Genomic DNA, 18,252 nt, shown 5'->3' on the forward strand with positions numbered 1-18,252 from the left:
TAAAAATGTCTGTAAATCTGTGTGTGTAAATTTATAAATTGTATACATTCGTAGTCAGATTGTGTTCGTAGGTATCAGTGGAGCATACGTGATTATAAAATAATTAATGTTGAAGAAAATTCAATAAAAATAATAATTTAATGTTCGTTTTTTTATTTTATAAAATTCTAGCAGTGTCAATCACAAACTATATAATTTATATTTCATACGATAGTCAGGTTCTGAGACACATATTGCGTCGATTAGGTTTGTTAGAGAGATACGAAGTTATAGAAAACTAGTGGACCCGACAGATGTGCAACAACATTTTCAAACATAAAAAGATCATCTAACTAAATCTAAACATTCTCGAAACCACTGGAATAGAGAAATTCATCAAATTTTATTCGAGGCGGTTAATAATTAAGATATTTGAATGTGCAACTCCTGGCAAACTTTTTTTGTTCATTGGAAGTAATGCGCATAAAATCAGTTTTTTTATATTAAGTTGAATGTTGGTTGATCATAGTGTTAATGAATTTCAATTATATCAGAGACTATATCACGATTACAATTTCTCCAAATGCCCATGAATTCGCAACAGTTGCAGTTAGCAGTGAATAAGAAACTGGCGTTTCTATCAGCCGGCATTGTCATAAGTCACAGAGCTCATAAACTAACACGTCAAACTGAATCACTTTAAAACCGTTAATACATAAATATACTTAAACTTGTGATTTTTGATTTACAAATAAACGACTTTAATAATCAATAGTTATTCCGTAGTCATACATAGTATATTAATATACTTGGTCATATATATTATATATACTATCGAGGATGTAAATTACTGCTTAGTGGCGAAAGCCGTTAGACAAAAAAATTTGAATAGATATCTATATAGATATTACAAGTATTGGTACTTTAATTCAAAATTTATAAACAACTAACAGACTCGGCCCAGCGTTGCTGTGGCTAAGGTTTTTGTTATATTACATAGTAGTAAATTATTCAAGGGAAATGGTAGGAGAAATTATGTAAAAGGTAGTATAGCTTATGTGAAACGTTGTTACTTTTAACACAGCACCATCTGCTGGAATTGTATCAAATAATAAACAAATAATTTTATAATTAAAGATCTAAGCTATCCTACCTGTTAAGTTGGACCAGATTGCCCACGGTGTGCCAATTTAATTTAAAATCGGTTTAGTAATTTTGGAGTCCATCGCGGAAAAACATCGTGACAGGAGATTTATAAATATTAAGATAACTTATTATATTATTAAGGTAGTATTTTTACGACAATGCAAATTTTAGACGCCTGATGGAAAATTCATTTTATTTATTTTTGCAAATGGAAACGTGGAGATCTGGAAACCTGAATGGAAGGACAGATTTCAAGACTTACCGATTCTAGTCAGGCATATCAATATCAAATGAAAGCTATCCATAATGAAATAGAAATATGTCATTGTGTCAATATGTCAAAAACATGTCTTTTTCAACAAGAGTATTAATGTATGTATGTATTTAATGATTATAACATGAGACGTTTTAATAATTATAAATTATTATAAATTCGAATCTAGTGGATTCATTTAAAACACAATAACAAAAATAAATACTGTGTAATTTATAAGGGATATAAATTCTTTTAATATCCAGAGTCGCCGTGTTAAATTGTGGAACGTTTTTCCGAAAATATCTCATTAAAATGTAATCTTTGGAAAGGTCTTTCATATACGTTATCTAAACTCAAACAGTGTTTGAACTACTTTGTGGTATCTCCATATTCTGGCTCCGAGAGATATCTTGGTCTGGTTGAATTCTGTTATAATAAGTATTTTAAAATAATTAGTAATAGTACCTAAATATTCATCCTAATATCCCCTTAAACAATTAATTAATAGAATCAGGCGCTAAACCATTTGTAGGATGATAATTTAATTATTATATAATTTAGTACCTGTTTTACGGAATGGGTTGTACCAGTGGTTGTTTACAGGTATTATTTTAAACTTAAAGTTTTTCTATTTGTATTAATCATCACATAAAAATGCAGTAATTTTCTGTTTAATACGTGATGTGACCACACATACGCAATGAAAGCCCCGTAAACAATGTAGCAACATTCACGCACACCAACGTAGAACCAATACGACGGCAATGTTACCTGCGCAAGAGTCGCATTCCGTTTCCCACCTCCGCGCGTATTCATCGAGGTTGTCAAAGGCTTCGATATTCAAGTATATTTTTTAGAAAGTGACCTTAGTGCGTGTGTTTCGTTTTGATGCCGACATGACAACCAACTAGTGTAAGTATGGTATTAGATATTAAAACCGTTTTATATAAGTACTAGTATATTGTTAATAAAATATGTTGAAAAACCTTCGTGCTTATCGTCTCAAACAATACGTCATTATCTAGAAAAAAATGTTGCCTTTTGCAACGTACAACAGGTAGGTACGAATTCCGGATTTTCATTTTCAATATTCACGGACGTTTCATAATCATAAGATCGGATCACGTGATCATTTGCTTAGCGAAGTGTGATTAATCCAACAGTTTTTCCTAACATATTTTTCCGATGACTAAATGAATCGTGGCTTATAAACCTTCAAGGCTCAGTCAAAAGTGCGCAGTGTGAAGATACTTCCCTAAGTATTGTTATATATAACAAATTATGTACCCAACACAGATGAAGCCTATATTGGAGTTTGAGATCCGAATAAGCGACTTTAAGTACTGCTAATTACTATTTTTGTGGTTTGTGGTTGTAGGACGATTAATTTTTCCGGTATGATTCCTATCTTCATATTTGTATTTTTGTTATTCGATATTTTGCCATATCAAAACAGAACATAGCAATAGCGTAGCCAGGATAAGGCTGGTACGCTATTTCGAGCCCTCTGGCTCTGTTATATCTATGTCCCTTAACATCACATGGGTCTCTCCCGTGTTTTTTTTTTGTATGTATGTAAGACGGCAAAATGTCATATTATGGAACATGGTGTAATGGTTGCAGCTCCTGACAAACATTGTGTAAAAAAACTTGGCGATTAAAAAGAGTGGCGGAGAGTCTATTGCCAGTTCTTCTCATCCGTTCTACGCCCTTGATTTGAAAATGGCAGTAAATGTAAAATTAGCGTCATTTTATGTATATTTCTTTTTAAAATCAACATTTATTTACTTATAAAATAATTTGTAGCTGTGCGCATTTGCTTTTACTTTGTTTGTGTTTTATGATTAAATATTTAATATAAAATACCAGACAATGAATCAATCAGAATTAAAGATACCTCGTTTAAAACATTAGTATTTGTAAGCCACCTTGGCTAGTATTCCAAAGTCTTTATTATTACTATAATCGTACGTGTTTTTGTTGAAATATAACGACTTATTGTTAAAGATTTCGCAAAATCGAAACGAAATCCACGCGGGTTATATTTTAATATATTAAGAATATATTTTGTATATTTCTAGAATAGAATTTCTATTACCTGCGATAATTGCACATTAACACATGCGTCGTAATTACCAAAGTACCTACCTGTTATTCGTAATGACAGATGGGTTTTAATGACACTGATAAGGACTGTATGTAAACAGGTAGCTTAAGTGTAATGTGTTTAATGTTCGAACAACCTATGCAGTATTATGTAGAGTGATTTCAAGAGAACAGCGATTTAATAAGAGTTTTCTATATTAAGAAGGTTACAGTTGAATGTGCAACAATATTTTCGAATTAATATATTACAAAAAATTATAGTCACAAAATAGACAAATACTTATAGAATCTATACAGCAATAAATAAGTTATTCCTACCAAGTGTACCTAAAGTTATAGGAATAAAAAACACAACGGATATAAATGTTAATTTAATAACGTGTAATAAATTTAAGAGACACCATCTTAAAATTTGCCATAAATATCATAGGAAAAGTTAGAAATACATGTGAAATGGTAAAAAATATAATAATTGGGCCCAACTCACATAATTTGCTGCCATCGGAATCACATTATTGTCTAGATATTTAGATTTTTAAGTATTTTGGTAATAATATGTGTTACTTGGGTCTTGAACGTATCCTTATTTATATAACACATTCACCTTAGTTTTCGTCATTTGTTGCTAATATTATCTCCGTATTATTATTTTTTATATAAAACCGGGATCAAACGTCAGGAAACTTACCTAATGTTAAGTGATACCGCCGCCCATGGACAATGTCAATGCCAGAGGACTTACGAGTCCGTTGCCGTCCTTTTAAGAATTGGCACGCTCGTTTCTTGAAGGACCCTAAGTCGAATTGGTTCGGAAATACTTCAGTGGGCAGCCGGTGCCACAAATTGGTGGTGCGCGGCAAAAAGTGCCTTGAAAAATGCTCAGTTGTGGAACGGCGGACGTCGAGGTGATACGAGTAGAATTTCGTATTCGGCCTCGATGTCCGATGATGAAACTCAGCTGTAGATAATCCGAACAACCCCACATCTCTACGCAACGCCGATTCGATGAAACCGCTCTTCTATGAATTCGGTCAAGTGGAAGGAGCTGGTACTGGGGAGCACCCGCCCAGGGTTGAGAACAGTACTCCGAGTGAAGTACTGTCTCGCCTTGCTGAGCACACCAAGCTTTTTGGAGGCTTAATTAGCCTTTCCCTCCAAGTAACCGCGAAACTGAACGTCGTTAGATATGTAAACGCCAAGTATTCCAAGGCTGTGGCTTTTAGAAGAGTGTTTTCGAAAACAGGAGTAGAGACAAATGGTGATTTTTTGAAAAACTTGTCGATTCTATTTTCAAAACAAAATTTTAAACAAACATTAAACGACCATTCAATTGTTAACGTGAAAGTTGGTATCTTACAATTCCGATAAACATAAACAACGTAATACTGCCTCACACGGTACAATATCCGGTATAGAATGGTGTATCTCTATTGCATCCGGCGAACGCGAAAATTTTTAAGACTTTACGGACTATACCCCTAAATTAAGTTACCAAGTACATTGTTCTCATATTAGCTTCCACAATATTATAGGGTGTATATAAAATGACTTTAATAGATGTGTTTCTTATAAATATATAAATTATACTATACAATAACAACTGTAACGTAAACGATTCAGACTGGAATGAGTTCAGAACAAAACCAGTTTCAAACTCCACCATTTTGAACACACATTAAACGGTAGAGGCATCAAGTGATGTAGCCTTAGACCAACGTTGCGTCACTTGCATACTAATGAAAGGAAAACAATAAAATATGTGACTATCATTCACAATATTATATTAGCCTCTTTTTATGCTTTCCTTCGTGTGTCATCCTCAAATCTTATTTCTCTCTGTTAAAGTTATCTGATTTTTCACTGATGCTCTACATATGCTTCATTGTGCGGCTAAGCAACAACTTACCCTTATAAGGAAACACATTCAATCCCTTTCGTACAAAGGACGCAACTCAACTCAACTCAAAATATCTTTATTCATTTAGGTAAACAAGTACACTTATGAACGTCAAAAATTAATTTTAAATTTACATTTACTACCAGTTCGCAAGTTAAGGGCGTGGAGCGGGCAAGAAACTTTCCGCCACTCTTTTCAATCGCCAAGTTTTCAATACAAATTGTTTGAACTGGAGCAAATCAATCCCAAGGATTAGGATTTAAGTATTCGTCACATAGGGCAGTGAAATATCCTTCTAGCTTTCAAATAGAATATGGACCTATTTTAATTTACTAAATATAATTACTCAATTCTGATAATAAAAGATTTGGTTTAATAATTTATCTTAAAAAAGGCAGAGAGAGAGGAATACATTTGAATATATCAGATAAGCCAATATATAAATTAAAGTTGGGTCCAATCACAATATCATATTAGCCTCTTATTACGGTTTCCCTTTCGTGTCATCCTCAAATCTCATTTCACATTGTTAAGTAACGTTTTGTATTAAAGAAGCTGCCACATGGGGCATAATACAGATATTCAAACATTTTAGTTAATGTTTCATAGGTCGTTTCACTTCACAGACATGAGGTAATCACCTGGAATGTACATAGCATTCAATAATGTACTATCACTTCCCGAACCTTTCAATCTGAGACAATTATTATCGATAAGATGAGGCGTAAACATCAGGGCTAAAAACATCTATATATAAACAGCTAAACAAAGAGCATACATAAGCATTAGATTTTAGTAAATGTTATTTGAATATTTTTTTTCCAAGAAAAGTGTCTTTGTATGTCAACGTTTCACATGACTCTTAAATCTGTAATAACTGAGACGAAAGAAAGAACTCCCATAATCTTATCTAAAAATTTAGATAAACAATATATATTCTATGATAAGTGGCACGAAAGACCCATTCCGCTTATAACAACACTTTGAGCGTTACACCTGCTTGGTACATTAACCTCACCTTAATTAAAATATGTTCGGCCATCCCAATCTAGGTATTTATATTGCATCATGCATGTGACTATGTGATAATAGTAACACGTATTGAGACAAATGCGTGTCATTTGTGTCTTTAAGATCAGCGTCGTACGTTTAGTTATTCCGAATTAAATATGAGAGAATCAAGTATGAGTTAATTCGAATAATATTGCGATCCAAAATGTGTCTTGCCCTTCGAAAGTACTGGTTTTAAATGTAAATTTAATTTGTTTTTTTTTTGACGTTCATAAGTGTACATGTTTACCTATATGAATAAAGTTATTTTGAGTTTGAGTTTGAAACGAGAAAAATTTAACGTTTCCTGTCTTGAGCTATTCTCTGCCAGTTCCTCCTCACCAAGAATATATAGTATGTTTAATATATGAATTTATCAGATTATTGACGTTCTACACCTACATTGTTTCTACATCGATTTTACTAAAGAACGTCGAGACTAAGCCACAACTTACCCCGCTAAGGGAACAAACACAAACTCCATCGTGTGAAGGACGCATAGGGCAGTGAAACACCTTTCTAGCTTTCAATTAGAATTTGGACTAATTTAATTTAATATAAGATTATTTAATACTAATCATAAAAGAGAAGGTTTAATAATGAATGTTAAAAAAAGAGCGAGAGAGGCATACATTTGAATAAATCCGATAAGCGATTACGATTTTATAGTTTAGTTGAATCCGTCGCTAGGCAACCAGTTGAACCTACAAAAGATCCTAGCACTATGCTCCAGCTTTTAATTATGATTAAGAATATTATTTCGTTCGAATTAATGTTTCCTCCGTGAAAACTGTTGTGTTGTTTAAATACGTTTGTTAAGTGCCATCATCAGTAGCGGTTTTATCAGGAATTTTGTACTTGGTAAGTTATCTTGAGTAAATTCAACCTCCAAAGGATATATTTAAACAAATTTCTAATTAACCCATGCAACGTCATATATTTTTAATATATTAGATGTTAAAGAATTTTCTATTATAACACTACGCTAGTGTTCGTGCGTGTAATCTTGAAATTCCACTTTTGCTGTTAGTCAAACATGAGTCATCACAAGACAAAAACATTTACTCTCCAGTTTCTACTAAATTTGTTTTATGAATGGCAATTTAAAACTTATTACAATTACGCCATTTGAAAAAGCGTATTCAATTTTCAAATGTTGGGTGTGTCTACAAAAAAGGAACGGTGAGAAAGTTTCGGTCCCCTTTGTTGTAAGACAAATATGAACCTGTCGCCCGTCCTATTTTGAAAAAAATACCTCGCTAGTCCCTGCGACTACCTGTGATCTCTGCATGTTACTTCAAGCATGATTCATACTGTGACATGGCGCTTAGTCAAACATGCTGTCAGTTCCGTGAAGTATTAAAATACGGCTTTAAATATATATTAAGTCCTAGACTATTTCAGCTAGGGATTTCTTTTTAAATTTAATTATTATTGGTCATATATATTTTCCCAATGTTAGTTCAGTTAGCAGTTCTTTTAACACATAGCCTGTAAATTATCTATATAACAAGCGGGTTAGTATACTAGCTTTTAGCTAATCCTAGTTACATAATATAAGTCAGTTGAACTCCAAAACCAAATTATTTCACATAGACACAGTCATCTGAAAAATTATGTATAAATTAACTAGAAAAATCTTGATAAGTACTATAAAATTCAAAGTATACTAATGCCTGGAATTAAGCAGAGTAGCAGAGTGAAACCCAAGAAAATGTTCAAGCCCGTAAAAACATGAGTAGTCACGATCGTTGGGGGTTTTATTTAAAACCTAGACAGGGTACCTCGATTTACTATAGACTACGTAAAGTTAACACTTTTAACAAGATAAATTAGCTCTAAGCAATACTATAGTTATAAATGAATTAAGAGTTATACACTTTATTTGACATTCAATTACGCATAAATAGTACGAAAAGTTATGCCAGAGAAAAAAAAGATTATGTATACTTTTATTCTAACATAAACACTTAAAGTGCTTACACTGTAGGTATGTATAATACAGTGGCGTTACAATCCTATTTGGGGTCACAGTTTGCTCCTGTTCATTTCATAATTTTCTTTTTATAGATAAGTTTTCTTCTTAACCCGACACCGATTTTCGGGTTTAGGACGTGACTGATTCCTCCAAATCAGGTGCCAGCTTGACCACACGAACTCAGAGCTAGGAATCGCATATTTTAGCTCTCCTTCAGCAGACTTGCTACTGCTATAAAGTTGTACGTCAAATAAAAAATCAAACAATAACTATTTGTAGAATGTGTGCGAAGGACTACTCTTATGAACTCATAAGCCTTTCCGATTAAAACGAAGACGTCAAACATCAGCTTCACCCAAGGGAAATACAGAGTTTTCATTCAATATTGAGTGAACTAATAGAGGTATTACTACCTCCGTGGCTGTATACTTCGATTACACTTTTTAAGACAAAATATATCACAGCAATTTTTCAATTTGGCATACAGACCATCATGTGATGGTTGCATCCCTACAAGGATCTTGTAAATCATAAAACTTTACGGAGATTTTCTTTCCAATTAATCCGTTCTACTTTGACTTGAGAACTGTTGGTACATAAACTTATAATTTATTTATTTTAATAAAGTATATTTAATCAAAATCATGTGTCGATTTAAGTAATACAATATACACTCTGAACGTCAAAAAAATTATATTTATTAAATGCTTTTAATTTTACATTTACTTTTAGTTCTCAAGTCTCTCCGATTTAATACAATTCGTGTGAGATTATTTACTTATTTATAATAAAACACATACAATGCTTGATAGTAAACCATTAAAAAACCTCCTGTTATATTCCGTACGGCGTACTAGTTTTTTTTTACTTGGGGAAATGCATTGCGCATACACTTCCGCGGTGCGACTGCTTGGTGCGGTTATGTGGGACTCTATGCAATTATGCATACCCACTAAAATCTCATGGCACCACCAACGATCGCCTTATGGGATGCGGTTACAGCAGAGCCTTATCCGTTTCCCGACATACGATGCGGCGTTTGCGTCCGTCTCTTGACGCCCATTGTTGGTTTGCGAGAATACTTGACACAGCATGTATCCTTCACACACCGGGCCAAACCCTTTTACAAATAGCTAAGGGAGATCGGGTCCAGTACTTGCAGGGATGGGTCATCATCCCTTCACGGCGTACTAGTAGGTGAAGACTACGCAACTACGTACAACGACACTAACTAATAGAGTATTGGTTTTCAGTGTTAAAATGGCACAATTGGCTTGCATGCTCGCGTTGGCTGGTGCAGCGTCAGCACAACTCACGCTTGATGGCATCCGTTGCGGTCAGCTCACCTGTCAGTTTGACGACTATTGCTCACCGGAAACCAATAGATGTGCACCATGCGCCATTGTTTGCAACAAAACGCACCACAACTTCGACTCTGGGCTTTGCGTCAAGGAATGTCAAGGTATGGTTAAATAGGTTTTATATTATAACGTTAAAAAATTGTTTGTTTCATATTGCGAACGTAGCCAGCTTAAAAAAAACACGCCTGACGCCACCGCGTCAAGATTCTAGCCAATTTGGACGGTTTGAGGAATAAATATGGGCTGAAAGTTTAATTTGTGTACTGATAAGGCTACACGGTTTAAAAAAATTTTTTTTTACTAGGAAGAAAATTTACATGAGAGGAGTAGTAATTAATGTAGATTAAGTTCGCTTAAAATTTAGGCTACCGTGGTTTTGTTAGGAGCGAGGGACTTTAATACTGATAAATATGTTATTATTCAGCTGTTCTCTATAGTTTCTTTATATGATATAACAAATCAAACTCATTTTAAAAAAGACATGATACTTAAATTTTAACTTAAAAATATAATACGGTTATTTGGAACATAAGATCATCAAGGTAGCATTTATTGACGTGCATTAAATTTGAACCTGTAGGCATCCCTACTCATCGGCAATGAAGGCAGAGGGTGTAGGCCAAGAGTAAAAGCCGGCGTATAAAACTCTCGGTACTCTTTTAAAAAGCAAATCATCAAACAATACGTATTTTAAAACAAATATAGCAAATTAATTAGAAGTACCCTGCCCAGCACTTGTCCCTTTTATCAACTAGATAATCGCTAACTTTATACATAGTTAGCCTTTTTTACACAGTTTTTCTTTTTCATTCATTATTTATAATTGGTCTATTATCCAAAACGCTTGAATTGTTTGAACAAAATTTAACGCTTTACGTTTTTCTGCATTAAGCAGAAGGTTATTTATACTAAATCAATGGACAATCGAAGAGAGAGTGTTTACATCGTCAAAATTTGTTATTTGTCGTTTGGGATAAATAAAGGAAATTTCATCCCATTCTTTGCAACATTTCTATATGATTTTTATACTTTTATAATGTTTGTTTTACAGAAAACGAGATCTATATGATGTATTTTACTTTATTAATTCGAAAGAACGGTTACAAATAAAAATATATAATATTTAAACAAGGGTATTAATATGGTGTTTGGAATAGAACTTAAATTACACGTCATTTACACGAATATTATATTTGTATGTTATCTAGTGTAGTTCGCCTTAAGTTAATTACGTTTCGCGAATTAGACTTAATGACGTTTCACAGAAGGACCGGATATTTAGGCTAGGAGGTAAAAGGATGACTAATATTTATCTACATTAATATTAATAAATGGATACGATAGACACGCAATAATGAACTTAATCCTTAGTACATTAAGGTTGTATTTATCTTTTCTATTTAATCAGTAACAGGTTCTGTGACCACAAGCCTCGCATGCCGCCTACGTTGAATTTGTCTCATTCTAATAATATACACCTCTCTTTCGTTCTCAAGTAAGAATGCATTGCAGGTCAAATACTCCAAGTTATTTTCTTGATGAATTCCAATTTTAAAGTTCGCTATGAATTTCTAAGGCTTATTTATAAGAAAGCCAAACATTTATAAAAAAAAATTTATACTTGCTCATTTCGCTAACTTGAAAAATCCTTCATACTTACTAAAGTACATTTAAAGGTTAAGACGGCCACGTGATTCCATAATTGGGATTATGTTTCCATTTTCAAAGAAATTTTTGGCGCAGATATATTTATTATTAATTATTAAAAATTTTCGGGGAATTCGTTTTATTCCAGTTTTGGAAGCTTTTTGGAATATTTAGATATTTGTCTATACATGTTAAATTCATACCTATGATTTATTTTAATTTTTACTATATTTTACTATTCAATCAAAATAGGTTAAGCGGTATAAAAATGAGAGTGTAAAAGCAAAATTAATAGGTGCCAATTTTGCTATCTCTGGTTGTAATGTAGAATAGCGATAAAAAACGAGTAAAATCGAAGAATGCAAGGTAAGCGTACCGACAGAAACGGCTCATTGGTAAGGGTTCAGAGTACCTGTGGCCGTCATGGTCTGCTGGGGGCAGGTTTTTACCCACACATGCACACTATACATATTAGCAGTTCCTTTGTTGTGTGGGTTCGCCACAATGAAACTCTATACGTAGAAAATTTTTAATTCTACGGAACCATATCAATATTTGTTATAATTATTTGGCACAACGTCATATAACGAGTGTTTGACGTAAATCTAAAAAAATAGGAAGCCATACAATTTATTTTTGCGTTATTTTTCTCAGAAATAAAACTTCTAAGGACAGAGAGCCTATTATATACTTCGCATATTGTTGCTTCATAAGAATTAAAGAGAATAGCAGATTTGTATTAGGTTATCGGAGGCTAAGGACCTGAAAGCTAACCTTGTGATGGTACTTGATACCGTCACCCATGGACACTTACATCGGTTAGCAAGTGCGTAGCCAGCCTTTTACGGACGCTCATTTCTTGAAGGACCCTAAGTCGAATTGGTTTGGAAATTGTTCAGAGGGCAGCTGGTTCCACAGAATAGTGGTGCGCGGCAAAAACTGCCTTAAAAAACGCTCAGTTTTGGAACGACGCGACGGACGTCGAAGTGATATTATTAATAATATTGTATTCTTATAAGACTTCTGTACCAATTCTATTTTAATGATTTACATGTAATTTTTTAAAGGTATCGTATATTAATGGAAATCTTATTATTTTAGGATGATAACTTTATAATAATCTATTACTTATATTGACAGAAGTTTACTTTCACAAGTACATTGGCGCTAGTTGTACAAGCGGCGTTACAACCGTTAGTTAGATGTGTGTATATTTCAAAATGTTTTACTTATAGGGAATGTGTATGTTAAATACGCCATTAAATAGTCGTAGTTTGAACGCACGTCTTGAAAATCATCATCACTTGCGCTACACTCTTACCTGGTGATAAATATATGATCTTTATATAAATAAATATGTATCGCTAAATATGATGCTAAGTGCAAAATTTTAAGCCGCTTTTAAACTTCGAGTTTGTTTTAATTATTCCTTGAATTATTTCATATTCCTTTGAGAATGGTTTTTATGGAGAGACAAATTAGAATTTTGATTTTTAATTCAGGAAAAGTAAACTATTTAATCAGTAACCAAAATTATATTAAGGTAAACATCTATCGAATTTATTTTTAAATTTGTCATAGAAACTAATGTTTATTTCTAATTCGCTATTGACTTAATAGTCACTTAATCGAAAAAAAATACCAGACTTTTATTTTTCCGACCAACCCGGGTACATGATACCTGAACCTAATTCAAAATGTCATATGGAACATGGTGTAATGGTTGCAGCTCCTTAAAACGCCTCCTTCTTCTCCATACAAACTTCTACGCCCTTGATTTGAGAACTGGCAGTAAATGTAAAATTAGAAGCATTTAATGTAAATTTCTTTTTTTTTTGACGTTCATAAGTGTACATTATGTTACCTATATGAATAAATGATTTTTGATTTAATGTGATTTAACTAACTTAAGCTATAAACAATTTAGATAAGATAAAATAGTAATAATTAATCTTTATTCACAGACTTTACTGCTCTGCATTAAATTTTGCAAAACACAATTGTGTTATATAATATACAAGAGTTTAATAATATAAATTGTCAGTTAATCAATAGTAAGGTAATACAAATATGTTGATTTTTAGGATACCTCCTGGATATGCGATACATGCGACGGAGTGAGACAGCCTCCACTCCTCCTGACATGAACGGTATGATTTTAAAATTGTTATTATACTTATTTTAATTATAATTGCGCTGATTATATTCATTAATTCTTTGAAGTGAAAACTTCTTTAGCGGCGTTGAACACTTTTTTTTGGAATGGGTAAAAAATGGTTAAATTCGCGTTAGGACAAGGGACCTGATCGTAAATTTGTAAGAAGGATAAATTGTCATGTTTGTGTACGATATCCCAATAAATAAATATTCTATTCTACCACATAAATGATAGTACTTTTAGGGCCTGTTTCACAATGTCCAGATAAGTTCCAAATAAGCTATTTGTTACTTATTGGTATGATAAATAGTATTTTTGCGTTTCACGACTGTCAGATAGCGCTATACGTCATGAAATTCGTATAGCGCTATCTGACATTCGTATATCTTATTTGGAACTTTTATCTTTCGAATAATTTATGTGTGGCATAGCTATTTTGCATTGTGAAACAGGCCCTTATACTAACCTAACCATTCCAAAATATCAAAAATGCACAACGTTAATATTCAAGTTTTCACTTCTCACGGCATTCCCGGAGTGCAAACCTTCGTTTTTTTTTATAGTCATCTGGTTCCACCTGGACCTTGTACACACAAATTGAACCTATGAATAACAATATTTAGCTTATTTCCTAATGTGTACCCATACACATTAACTTCCCTATGTTTGAGAACAAACCAGGGTGGCATTAGTAATATATATATAAATATATATATATATATATATATATATATATACTTATTTTAAATCTTTAGTTTATATATAGTTCCTTTCATTTCCTTAATTAATTGTCATTTAAATTTATGATGGACATAATAATTTTAAACAGGGCTTTTAAATTAATATTGCCTGTTTGTTTGCTAAATTTTGCAGCAAATTGATTATAATTTTCGTGTTATATGTTCGGCAGATATAAATTAATGGTGACATTTGATGGGCTTTGTCATATATTTTAGTGATAATTACAGCTGATAAGTGAATAAAGGTTTTAATTATGGACCTAAATTGTAATGTTCTTCAAATTAAATTTAATTCATAAAATAACATTTAATGGCGATGCATATATGCGATTATCAACGAAGAGGCCGTGAGTGGTTTTTTTGGAGGAATACATCGTAAGGAAACTAGCTAACCAATTCTGGTTCTAGGACATTTGTCCTAGAATTCTTCAGCATATGACTCTAAAATTTATCTGGCCCATATAAATCGGGAATTACAATTTTACTTTTTTACGTTATTATATTAAGCGACGCAATTTTATAGCTGTAGCGATGTTTTCAAATTATATTTTTCATATGTTGCGAATTTTATTTATGTTTATTTCTTGCTTTGTCCAACAGCGAATTTTAGTTTATTATATAGTTTGGTTTAGCTGCGACGACTACATCTTTTATATGACCTATAATAATATAGACCGACAACTTTTTTCTATTTCTCTATCATTACACTTTCTCTTTTTATTATTTTCTAAGTCTTTCTGAGATGTGGCTGTGTACACTTGAATCTGTGGCCGTTTCTACTGTTTAGTATCATTGTTCTAAACAGTACTCATAAAGCTTTAGATTAATTAATTTTTTTTTTCATCACTATTTCTTTCGTATATAGCTTTGGCAAACTCACAGACAGATTTTAATTACATAAATTTATTTTAAATGTATATTTTAATAACGTGCGTATTTTAATTACTGAGATATGGCGAACAACCCATTTCATAGACTTCAACTTGTAACCCATACTGGGCGCCATGTTTAAAATGGCTTTGCTAATATTATAATATACTGGGTTGCGTCTTATATGAAGACTAAGAGTAAGGTGATATTAATTTACTTTTATAATCTATTTTCCTAGGTGTGCAACGACAGGCGCAGACGGCTTTAATTGTAAGCTGCGTTGCGGTGGCTATGCTCCTGCTGGCTCTTATTATAATTTGCCGAGGTCGTCTCTCATGGAGACACATAAAGCAAAAACTACAGCCTTCTAAGGTAGGATGATCTACGTATAAAAGTAATATTTTCCTCACCTTATTTATTATATCTTTAAACGAGCAATTCTTGTATATATATATAATTGGAATCTCGGAATCGGCTTCAACGATTTTCATAATTATTATACGGGGGGTTTTGGGGCAATAAATCGATCTAGCTATGAATAATTTCTAGAAAATGACATTTTATTCGTGTTTTATCAACTTAAACATAAACTTACTTTTTTTTTATTGGAATAAAAATAACAAATATGTGGCGTTTGAGTAGTCCTAATTTAAACTGAAAAATGACTCTTCCTGACATCTATCGGCGAATAATAATACTATTTTTTTTATTGCTTTAACGACACAACAACACTATTTTTTTTTTTGGAAAAATATTATTCATATTTCATCATTTTGTTAGTATGTAATTCGTACTTTAATATAATTTCCAAAAAAAAAACAATTTATAAACACATACCGGGCTTTGGTCATCCAGGTACTTAATTATTATTTGAGATATCTAGTTTAGAATATAGACATGCCATTACAAATGTATGACTTTTATTTTCAGAATCGCGTCAAGCAATATCCAACAGATTTAACACACCATAACCCTCATGCAGAAATGCCGAAGCCGAAACCAGACCTGAAACTGGAAATACGAAACCCTGAGCCTCCAAAACGACAACCTTTGAACGTACGAGACCTGGACGCTAGAACTCAGACCGAAAAGAGTGTGGGTGCTACGACACCGAAGACCATGAGTACAGCGGTGAGCAACAGACACCCGGCAGAAGACACCACCTTAGACTTCTCGTACGATAATATGGGCATGAACGTGACCCCACCGCAGCAAGCAGCGAGCCACAAATTCTGAAAACCGACCGTAAGCTTTGCTGAATCTTTGGACAGATTATGATGAGAGTCAGTGAATTTTCTAGCTTATGTGTAAATGATTTCAAAAAAGAAATATGTTTTAGAATCTCAGTAGGAAAATATTTTTCTATTTTCAAATTACTAAACTCATTGTAAAAACCTCTTAAGCAATGATTTGTCTCGTGCTTTATCTAAGTACATTTGATAATGTTGTTGGATTTTATATTGAGTAGTGGATAAAAAATTTCTTAATGGGTACCAAGAATTAATCTAATCCGCTAGGATTTTAATGGTGTTTTTAAACCTTCTCGGAATTGTCCTGTTGATTATAGGATAGAACTAATGATGTCTTATAAATAGTATTGATTATTTAAAAGTTACTTTGAACATTTATTCGAAAATTAAAATTACTGTTCACGTGGACATAATAATCACATTTCATCTTAGCGAGTTAACGATGTTAACAATATGTGTCTAAATTGCTGTTAAATTGTAAAATCTATAGGACGATAATATCTTGAATCAAACTAAAATTTACCACATAAATCAAGATTATTGAAATATTATTTTAATACTTGTAATATGCAAAATTTATAATAACGTGCATTTGAACAGCAATAATTATGTTACTTATGCGTTTACGACGAGTGTTTCGGAAAATTGCCAGCGAATTAATTAAATTAAACGATCTGTTTATTTAACTAATAACCTAATGTAAACTATTTCAACATACCAAAATAAACCCATGATAAATGGGAAATTAGTTATTTGGTGTTTTCACGTCACCACTAATAAACCACATTTTGCATATCGTTTTAATAAGTTTATTATGTAGTATATTTAGTCATTACTTCGTTGAAATCAAATACCAGGATTGATTTAAATATTCGTTAGGCAACTCTTATTGAGTGTCTGCTCTATGGTTTACGTGTTTAATATTTTACTTATAAGTAATATTACTATATTTTCTATGTATATATTACTGTAATCTTGAAGCAGACATAGAAAACTGGAGTAACACACGTGAGAAGTCTGATACGGAGTCGATAGCCTCGTACTGCGTACAATGTCTTTTTAATTTTCAATAGATCTTTGGAAATCCAATTGTCTGACCTATTTATTTATTTTATCTGGTTTTCTCTATTGCATCAGCAGTTTATCTAATACTTATAGCTAGCGGTATATTAATAGATTTATATGATATGATGATATGACAATTGGTGTTTCCAATAGATAATCAATCGGTGTTAAAAAATTTACTGTGGTTAGCTATTTGGAAGCTTTAACAGGATTTTATTATTAAAATGTATCCATAGAGTCAAACCTCAGCACCATCTTCTTTCGTTAAATAATTTGCTATACTGTAAAGTGTTATCGTGTTTGACAAAAATATAATATAAAAGGAAAAGGTAGATTTTTATTTGGGAGATATGTCTTTTGTTGTATGTCTTTATTTGTGCTTATCTGTATTCATCTGAAGCTTTGTAAAAATTTTGTATCAGAATTTATGTTTTTTGTATTACAGAAACGAAAATATACAGAAAAATAAATTGTAAATCAATCAACGGATCCACAAAAATGTTTGTTAGTTTTCACGTACCTATCTATACCTTCCATAAATATCATGATGAATTATGTTTAAATTTTCGGCAATAAATGCGATTTATATAGTCAGTAAATATCACATTTTTTATCGTCTTGTTGTTTAAGGGTAAATAAGTTGAGACTTATGAGATAACGAGATCTATGATTTCCATCATGGAGTCATCGCGCAAGTCTGAACTTTAATCCTTGGGCTTTAACTTTATGTTTTGGAGACAATAGATTTT

The 18,252-nt window shown here is 32.4% G+C and overlaps 1 protein-coding gene across 1 annotated transcript; it reads left to right on the plus strand.

Moving 5' to 3' along the window:
* The first annotated feature begins 2,149 nt into the window (after positions 1-2,149).
* LOC111000095 (protein grindelwald) lies at positions 2,150-17,831 on the plus strand. Its single transcript, XM_022269439.2, has 5 exons — positions 2,150-2,293; positions 9,666-9,874; positions 13,505-13,570; positions 15,427-15,560; positions 16,119-17,831. The coding sequence occupies exons 2-5, from the start codon at positions 9,673-9,675 to the stop codon at positions 16,422-16,424; spliced, it is 708 nt and encodes a 235-aa protein (XP_022125131.2). The 5' UTR covers positions 2,150-2,293; positions 9,666-9,672; the 3' UTR covers positions 16,425-17,831.
* Positions 17,832-18,252: the final 421 nt, after the last annotated feature.

Source organism: Pieris rapae, chromosome Z, assembly GCF_905147795.1.
Source record: "Pieris rapae chromosome Z, ilPieRapa1.1, whole genome shotgun sequence".
Taxonomy (NCBI): Eukaryota; Metazoa; Arthropoda; class Insecta; order Lepidoptera; family Pieridae; genus Pieris; species Pieris rapae.

Bases quoted from the DNA above. Each gene is read 5' to 3' on its own strand.
- LOC111000095 (XM_022269439.2), top strand. From the start codon at position 9,673: ATGGCACAATTGGCTTGCATGCTCGCGTTGGCTGGTGCAGCGTCAGCA. The intron at 9,875-13,504 runs GTATGGTTAAAT...GTTGATTTTTAG, and splicing joins TTGCGTCAAGGAATGTCAAG to GATACCTCCTGGATATGCGA. The intron at 13,571-15,426 runs GTATGATTTTAA...CTATTTTCCTAG, and splicing joins CACTCCTCCTGACATGAACG to GTGTGCAACGACAGGCGCAG.